This window comes from Pseudophryne corroboree, chromosome 10, assembly GCF_028390025.1.
Source record: "Pseudophryne corroboree isolate aPseCor3 chromosome 10, aPseCor3.hap2, whole genome shotgun sequence".
NCBI lineage: Eukaryota > Metazoa > Chordata > Amphibia > Anura > Myobatrachidae > Pseudophryne > Pseudophryne corroboree.
Genome location: NC_086453.1, coordinates 370886085 through 370896172, shown reverse-complemented (window position 1 = coordinate 370896172; position 10088 = coordinate 370886085). Strand labels below are relative to the sequence as shown.

The 10088-nt window shown below is 47.6% G+C and overlaps 1 protein-coding gene across 1 annotated transcript; it reads left to right on the top strand.

The window, feature by feature from the left end:
* Positions 1-1838: 1838 nt before the first annotated feature.
* LOC134965394 (pannexin-3-like) lies at positions 1839-7095 on the top strand (the record flags this gene model as incomplete). The annotated part of the gene is made up of 4 exons (XM_063941856.1): positions 1839-2000; positions 3515-3729; positions 5617-6281; positions 6768-7095. Coding segments are annotated over 4 exons (1068 nt in total), but the record flags the coding sequence as incomplete, so codon positions are not given.
* Positions 7096-10088: the final 2993 nt, after the last annotated feature.

Below are 10088 nucleotides of genomic sequence, written 5' to 3'. Positions count from 1 at the left end.
CACCCAGGAGGAGGGTCTATACACCCAGGAGGGGGTCTATACACCCAGGAGGGGGATCTCAATGTTTCAGGATGTATGCATTTGTCCATGGCCATAGTGCCGACACGGCAATGCAGACAGCGGAATTACAAACACGGCATGCCGACACGGCACTAATGTGATTTACAGCATTGAGCTGTGTCGGCATTAGAAATTAAACACAACACGGCATACTGATGTCCAATGTTTCACCAGCGAAAACACCCCATTCACGAACACACCCGCTACTACCATAAACCACAGTAAACCGGCTGCCGAGAAGTGTGTGGGGTCATATCCCAGCAGTACCTACACACTGGTGGCTATACCCAAGCTCAGCCATGTCTATTCTGGTACTTCTAGTTCCACAGCCTAACCTTTGTTATAAGCCACAGACAGGAATAAATACATCAGGGTTACTGTGCTCAGGGGTCACGCCCATGTGGGATGCATCACTACTTCCTACAGGCCATGTGTCATACCGTCTATTCCCGCTGTATGGGCCCCATTCCCCAGTGCACCCCATTCCCCAGTGATACCTCATACCCTGGTGCACCCCATCCACCAGTGACACCCCATACCACAGTGCTCCCCATCCACCAGTGATATCCCATACCAAAGTGCATTCCATCCACCAGTGATACCCCATACCCTGGTGCACCCCATCCACCAGTGATATCCTATACCACAGTGCATTCCATCCACCAGTGATACCCCATACCCTGGTGCACCCCATCCACCAGTGATAGCCCATACCACAGTGTACCCCATCCACCAGTGATACCCCATACCACAGTGTACCCCATCCACCAGTGATACCCCATACCACAGTGTACCCCATCCACCAGTGATAGCCCATACCACAGTGTACCCCATCCACCAGTGATACCCCATACCACAGTGCACCCCATCCACCAGTGATACCCCATACCCTGGTGCACCCCATACCACAGTGATACCCCATCCACCAGTGATACCCCATACCACAGTGCACCCCATCCACCAGTGATACCCCATACCACAGTGCACCCCATCCACCAGTGATACCCCATACCCTGGTGCACCCCATACCACAGTGATACCCCATCCACCAGTGATACCCCATACCACAGTGCACCCCATCCACCAGTGATACCCCATACCACAGTGTACCCCATCCACCAGTGATACCCCATACCCTGGTGCACCCCATACCACAGTGTACCCCATCCACCAGTGATACCCCATACCACAGTGTACCCCATACCCTGGTGCACCCCATCCACCAGTGATACCCCATACCACAGTGATACCCCATACCCTGGTGCACCCCATCCACCAGTGATACCCCATACCCTGGTGCACCCCATCCACCAGTGATACCCCATACCACAGTGTACCCCATCCACCAGTGATACCCCATACCCTGGTGCACCCCATCCACCAGTGATACCCCATACCCTGGTGCACCCCATCCACCAGTGATACCCCATACCCTGGTGCACCCCATCCACCAGTGATACCCCATACCACAGTGTACCCCATCCACCAGTGATACCCCATACCACAGTGTACCCCATCCACCAGTGATACCCCATACCCTGGTGCACCCCATCCACTAGTGACACCCCATACCACAGTGCTCCCCATCCACCAGTAACACCCCATACCACAGTGCTCCCCATCCACCAGTGACACCCCATACCACAGTGCACCCCATCCACCAATGATACCCCATACCCTGGAGCACCCCATCCACCAGTGACACCCCATACCACAGTACACCCCCTCCCCCAGTGACAACCAATCAGAGCACAGAGAGCCTGCAGCCCCACCTGTGACGTGTTCTCTCTATTTCAGGGTCACAAATCCTCTGCTTCCCTCCAAATAATTTTACAGAGAAACAAGTCCAGTATGTAGACAAGCACTGCTGGCAGTCCCTCACCCACCACGACTTCTCCTCTGCCAGCAACCCGTACGTCAGGTCGCTATGGATACATAAGGTGAGAACTGCATCAATAAACATTTATTGTCTTTGCCCCCGCCCAAGCTGCATCACCAGGGAATATAGAGGTCAATCATCTACAGATATAGGAAGTCACACCTCCTGACCTGGGGGCGGTGGTGGGGTATGGAGAGCGGCGCTGGGGGAGGAGCAGCTGTTGAGAGAACAAGCAATAACTTACATAGAGATTAATAGTATGCTGGTGCTGTTATAGTGTGGTGTGGGTTATAGTACCTGTCATTTAAGTACCTCTGATTTATTTTTATTGTCTTACGGGGTACCAGAGCAAACAATTTTGGTCAGCAGACCACACATGTACAGTAGCGCTGCGGAGGCACAAAACAGAAGTGAAATGACCCCTAATATGATCACTTTGTTTCTTACACATCACAGGGATGAGCTCCTTTAGGAGTACCTGCATGTGTTATATAATACATTCATGTGAAGTTTATACCCCCTGTGAAGGCTTCTGGCGTGTCTGCAATCTTTGCTTGTAACTTCCTATTGTAAGTTATTTTAGTCCAGGGAGAGGCAGAGGGTGACAGGGGGATGCAGGATGCAGAGGGTGACAGGGAGATGCAGGGAGTGACAGGGGGATACAGGATGCAGAGGGTGACAGGGGGATGCAGGATGCAGAGGGTGACAGGGGGATGCAGGATGCAGAGGGTGACAGGGGGATGCAGAGAGTGACGGGAAGAGGCATTGAATGACAGGGGGAGGCAGAGAGTGACAGGTGGATAGAAGATGCACAGAGTGACGGGAAGAGGCAATGAATGACAGGGGGGGAGGCAGAGAGTGGCAGGAGGATACAGGATGCAGAAGCCGACAGGGGGATACAGGATGCAGAGGGTGCCAGGAAGAGGCATTGAATGACAGGGGGGAGGCAGAGAGTGACAGGGGGATACAGGATGCAGAGGGTGACAGGGGGATGCAGAGAGTGACGGGAAGAGGCATTGAATGACAGGGGGAGGCATAGAGTGACAGGGGGATACAGAATGCAGAGGGTGACAGGGAGAGGCAGTGAATGACAGTGGAGAGGTACTGGATGACAGGGCAGGCAGAGGATGATAAGGAAAGGATGGGTGACAGGGAGAGTCAGTGGATGACAGGGGGAAACAGATAGTGACAGGGGGAGGCAGTCAGAGACAGAGGGCGGATGATAAGGGGAGGCACTGGGTGACAAGGGAGGCAGAGGGTGATCGGGAGAGGATGACAAGGAGAGGCGCTGGGTGAGGGAGATGTAGAGGGGGGCAGGTGACGGGAGACAGTGAGTGTTTAAATGATGTGTGCCACCTGTCCCATTTTATATTTAATTAATGCGTGCTTGAATTAATTTATTCCACATGCCCCCTTACATGTTTACGTTGTTGCACCTGCCGCCCCTTACATATTTAATTACATTGTGCCACCTGCCCACCCCTTCTATATTTTAACATTTAAGTTGTGCCCCGTCCCCCCTTACATATTTAATTTGTGCCCCGTCTTCCCTTCTATATTATCTTATTCCTCCAGGTGTTTCCCTTTACATTGACGATTGTGGCTATTGCGATGTATATTCCGGTCGCTCTCTGGAAATATATTTCCAAGTCCGCACTTTACCCAGATCTGCTCTTTATTATTGATGAACTGGACAAGTCTTACAACCGGTCAATCAAACTGGTGCAACACTTACTGAAGACTCACCGGACCTGCCCGGACCCGCAGCTGTTCTGGGAGGAGCTGAAAAGGTGCCGAGCATTGCTCTTGCTATAATAATCTGTGCCACTAGACCTGTATTTATACATTCATTACACCAGGTACCCACCATAATAAGGGCTCATCCCCACCAGCGCTGTAACGTGATGTGCACGAGCTTGGAAATGGGTTTACATTTAAAACACCTGTATTGTTAGTCACATGTGTTGTAGAATAAATATAAATAAAAATTTAGGGCGCTATTTACGAAGCGGCGGCTTATCTTCCTGGCGGCTTGAAGATGAAAAGTAAAAATGGCATCTGCAGGTAGAGTAAAGTGCGCCAGGCTTTAAATCAACTGCGAGTGCCGATTTACATTTTCACCCCAACCCGCCAATAAGCGTCAGCTTACATAAGCCGGCGTTTCGTAAATAAATCACGCAGAGCATAAATTTCATTGTGGAGAACAAGCCATGAGAATAATCATACAGCAACTTTTCACACACACATGCAGAGGCCCCACCTGCGGAGACATACAGATTGGCAAGGGAAGTGCTCAGTCTTCTATGAGGAGCTGCGCAAAGGGCGGAGCCACACCTTGCACATACAATCATTTCCACATTGCTGAATTTGGGGCCACAGGACGTAACGTAACTGTCCCCCAGCACCTACGCCAGTCTACTCTGTAAGGCTCTGTCAGTAATAACCTCATATTGGGTGCGATTCAGAGGTGGGCGCAGATCAGGTGCGGCCCCGATTTCTCACGGATTCTCAAGTGCAAAAATATGCAAATGTGAGTATAAACATTCCTCGGGTACTAGGGTGCGTCGGACTCCGCAAGCCCTGCAACGTCCACTTTGCACCATCGGACGCGACAAACTTTTTGAGCTGTCCCTGCCTGACAGAGTCTCCTATGTAACTTTAAGATATGGCCGCTGTGGCGCTGCAAACGAGATCCCAGCCGCATGCTGAGACACGCCCATGGCGCCTTCTCTTTCTGCAAAGACTTTAGGTCACTTCCCAGTCTACACCCTAATTGTCCCACAGATCGCAGAAGCAGTCTCAGAAAATAGCGATGTCATACACAAGTGTTTACGCCACTGCACTTTTTCGCTGGTGCACAATACGGATTTCTTCTGTGCTGCGTATACGCAGTTTGCCGGTCATCGCTCCTAACGCGCGATCTCTCAACTGCATCCACCACTGAATCAGGGAACATTAAAAGAGGCTAGATCAGAGGTTCTTCAACGCGGTCCTCAAGGCAAACCAATGGTCCAGATGTTGGCTCAGATCCAAGGCTCAGTACAGATGGTTAAATCAAATTGACTGTGGCCAAGCATGGATATACTTAAAACCTAGACCGTTGGGGTGGCTTGAGGACTACGTTTGAGAACCTCTGGGTTAGATGAAAAATTTGTAGAAAACTCCTAGGACCCAGGACAGACATAACATAACAAAGTGTTTCCCAACTCTAGTCCTCAGGGACCCCTAACAGTCCATATTATACAGATCTCCCCAGTATCACGGGTGAGATAATCAGCACCACCTGCAGGTCTTTTAAAATGTGTCAGCCAGTAATGGGAACACCTGTGCACCAACTAGGAGATCTGGAAAACATGCACTGTTAGGGGTCCCTGAGGACTGGAGTTGGGGAACACTGACATGACGGATAAAGCAGAGCCGGATCATCTATCAGGTTCCCTGGGGCCCAACAAGCACTGAGGGGCCCCGATTATTTTATCACGTTCTTATTTGGGCTCTTTTGACTATCAGGTGTGAAGGCTCCAAACCTATGGTGCCTAAGGCAGAGGCACCAAGTGATGGCATATCTAATTGCACAGATATTATACCCAGAACATTATATTGCATATAGGGTGTATTCTGGCATGAGTGTTGGGTTTATTTGGAATAATGGGCACTAAATCGGGGCTGTTTTTCAGTGCTCGCCACGTGCGCTACTTTGAGTTCCCCCTGTTGGAGAAGTACCTGACCTGCAAGCAGCACTCACATTACATCGCACTGACTTACGTCATGAGGAACATCCTCCTCCTCATCCTCATTGTCTTCACCTGTTTCTACCTGGGATTCTTTCACCTCAACATCTTCCACCAAGAGGAGTTCAACTGCCACGTAACGCCCGACTTCCACTCGTCCGCAGCCACGTTCGTCAAGTGCAAATTAATATCATTATCTATATTCCAAATCATTAGCGTGGTGAATGCGGTCATCTACGTTCTCTTGGTGCCCGTCATCCTTTATAACATAAGCAAGCTCTTCCACTGGGACAAGCAGTTCTTAAATGTCTACGAGATGCTTCCGGCTTTTGACCTCCTGAGTAAGAAGATGCTCGGCTGCCCCATCAACGACTTAAACATTATTATTATGTTCCTTCGGGCCAATATCTCCCAGCTGAAGTCCTTCAGCCGGCTCAGCGTTCTCTGTACGCTCAAAGACAAGACCAAGAACAAGGAGAATATCGACACAGTTGTGGACTTTATGACTCTGCTGGTGGGGATGGACGAAGATATCGAAACGCTCAACAATGCAGGGTGCGACGGGAACGGAGTGACTGGGCACCAGCCAACGGCGAAAGCAGAGATCTATGGTAAGGCTTGTCTTCTGTTGTGGGACTGGTCAACGCTACAACGCACTGCCTTCTGGGACATGGACCAGTGGTGGCACCATGGTCGCTCTGATGGGTCCATATTAATGGTTTCAGGGCCAGTAAGACACAGGGCTGTGAGCACAATACTTGGATTCAGGTGATTTATTTGTATTTAATTCATGATTGCGACCTATTATTACTCACCTAATATTGCACCAAAACCTGTTTACTAACCCAAGGTATTAGCCTCATTTGTGAGCTAGGAGCGCTCTTCGGCTTGGAAGGCGCTGTCCAGCATGCGACGGGGAAAACTTTTCCTCCTTCTCTGGAGCCACCCAAGGCTTCAATTTAGCCTGTAAGAACTCTGCGCTATCCTCGCTGTAGAGCGCTGAGAATCGCAGATGCGTGCCGCAATCCTGCTACCCTGCCGTAATTACATTGTGTTTATTGGTGAATAACGCATGTATACATTTATATCTTTTACAGAAATGGAAAGAAAAGACCAAAAATAGAAGAAAGCCGAACCTGGGAGAAGGTTTTCCGATTATCTTTCACTTCTGTCCTTTTATTTAATTTTCTTACTTAAATTAAAATGTGTTTAATCATCGGAATTTAGTAACGATCGGTGACACGGTTTAATTTTATAGATACGAATGTTAATGTATATTATGGACATTTATTAATTAAAAAAGAAAAATGTACAGACTTCTCCTAGCTTCCTGACCGGGCCACTTCTATAAATTACACTGGCCATTCCTTAATTAATTATTGACTGTTTAATTATGGTGTATGAAAAACAGAAACAATACAAAAAACAACAACAAAATAACCATGAATAAAATACGGCTAAAGAAGTAATAAATAAAAGAAATCCAACAGAGGAGAATCAGAAGCCACTAAGTAGTGTTGTGAACATACGGTGTTACATAATGAGTGTTACTGTATATTATTATCCGTTATTTATATGGCGCCACAAGGGGTCCGCAGCGCCCATTACACAGTACATAATCAAATGAGCAGACAAGATTACAGCACTTACAGTTCAAGACAATACAGGACAGGTATAGAAAACCCGTTAGGTGACATCAAAGAGAGTATGGAGTATAAGATAGTGTAAGTAAGAGAAGGAAAGGCACATGAGGAAAGAAGTCCCTGCTCTTGGGAGCTTACAATCTAAAAGGTGAGGGGCTAACAGAGTCGGGTGACACAGAAGGGGCACACAGTGAGCATAGACAAGAGGGTTAGGAGGAGAGTTGGCTGGGTTTGGAGAAGAAGTGGGTCTTGAGAGCCCGTTTGAAGTTTTGTAGAGAGGTGGAGAGTCGGATGGGGAAAGGCAGAGAATTCCAGAGAGAGGGAGCAGCACGTGAGAAATCTTGTAGGTAGGAGTGGGAGGAGGTAATTAGTTGGCAGGAGAGTCGGCGTGCATTAGCAAAGTGAAGAGGACAGGTGGGAGTTGACAATGCAAAATTCCTTTGTCGTATAACAACCCTTTATGAAGCTAAGAACACTGTACGCTGTTTACTTAAGAAGTACCGTAATGGTACGCTAGTTGCGTAACGATCGCTCAGCCGTAGGCGAGACGCTCAAGCGTCACGTTCGCTCACGGCCCAGCGATCACAGGACACGTTATTGGCTATGTCTAGGGTAATGATTCGCTATGGCGTAGCTTACGCTCGAGACCACGAGGAGGTCACCAGCGATGCAGACGCTCACAACACTATACCTTAATGTTTAAACCTTATACCAAAGAAATACAAAGAATACCTTAATGTGAGTACAGGGTGTAAGTGCAACCTTGTGTAACCTGACTAACTACAAAGCTGCTTGAGCGTCACCGACACTCAAGTGAACACTTAACACTATAGGAAATACACAGATGCTGGTTTAGGTTCCAAAGCCTATTAACTGTATTATATCTAATATACTTGTAAAAGGGGATAACAGTACAAATGATACACTACAATATAACAGAGACTTCCTAACCACAGAACTAAACAATAAATACAAAAAAGACAATACTACACTGACCTAAATGCAATACAATACAATACTATCTAATACAATACAATACTAGCCTAGTCTAGGGGAGATATGAGAGAACAGGACAGAGAGAGAGAGAGCGAGAGAGAGAGAGAGAGAGATTGGCTCACAGAAAGACAATGATAACGGAGAGAAACTTACGCACAAAGGGTATGATCGCCTGCGCCTCGATATCCAGCTCCCGGCTATCAGCAGATAACCGTTGATGAGAGAGTGAGAGCTGGATGTGGTCGGCCTGCCTATTTATGCCCCACACACAATGCAATCTCCTGGTCCTACAATCCCATTGTCCATTGGCCGAAGGAATTCGGCCCTGCATCATAACAAAAGGTCATAGGGTGATTCATACAGGTGGGCTGTGACGATTTCCAACAGCTCAGGTGGGTGGGAAACTGGGTTTCCCGCCGCATACCTGAGTATGTGTAATTAATAGAAATGGACATAAACTTCTTATGTCCATAACTATTCGCACGAGCGATTAATACGCTCCAAACCAACACCGGAATATTGCTAATTAAATACTCTTCCGATGGGTACCAAACACTGCTGTATGATTCCTGTTAGACCCTTCGTACGATATAAAGAGGGATTCCTCAGCTCTGGGGCATTGTATTTTAACCAAACTTTCAGAATCTATCAAAGGGACCATGATCTATAAACTACATTAATTGTGAAAATATGTAACGAATGAGTCGCACGCTACGACTATATAAACTCTACCGTAAATACGCATACCGCGCCTGCGAGTGCACGCTATTGCGGGTATGCGCCTCCACGGGAGAGCGTACGCACGCGCAGCGCGGACCAGTGTGCGGTGCAAATATGGCAACGTGCATTGAGACATTTTTCTGACTTTGACAGTCCACCCTTTGGCAGTCAATAATAACTGCCACAAAACATTTAAGGAGAAAAATGTAAGTCAGGGGTTAATTGATTTCCATGGTTGGGTAAGGGAGGAGAGAGGAGAAGGTGTGAAGAGGGTATGACCTAGTGAGATAGCAGAAGCATGTGTGTATGAATCCATGTTTGGGGGGTCATGTATCATCGTGCCGTACGTGTTGTAAATCAAGCTTCGAGGTATTGCGAAGTATACATTTGAATTCCTTCTTATCCTGTGGTACAGGTCTGTGGATGGGCTGTCAAACTTTACCGAGCTCATTTCGGCTGTGGTTGTAACAAAATGGGGATGCACATTTTAGTTGATGATACATGAATGGGGGAGGTATGTGGTTGCTGATATCTGTGCCTGTATTCCCTATCGTCTATGTGTGTCGTTACCTGAGGGTTGTAGAGATGAAGATAAAGAACACTTACGAAAAATGCAATGATATTCTATGTCAGGGAAATGTACATCTGTTGTTGAAGTTGTGTTCGGTATCTGTTGAGAGTCGTCTTCTTTGCGCTGTTTTGCTCCTTAGGCATGAGCAACAAGCTTTGTCAGTGCCATCAGATTTACAAAAATGTTGGGCTAGCGTGAGTTTAAAAATACTAGGGAAACTGGGGATCCATGGCAAAGTTCATCAAGTGTCCATATTTAAAGTTGTCAAATCTTCTTCTTTGGTCAATCCGTTGTCTGTATACATCTCGTCTCGTCAGCTTCCTCGTCCAAGGGGGTCTTTGTATCTTGGAGAAAAGCAGAAGAACAGGTGAAAGAAACGGACCGTATAATCGCATTTTCATCACATCCTGGTTTCTATCATTGGGTCATAAATCAAATCCAGGTTAATTACGGTTTCCTCACTCCTCAAGCTCATCACTTTTGTACTT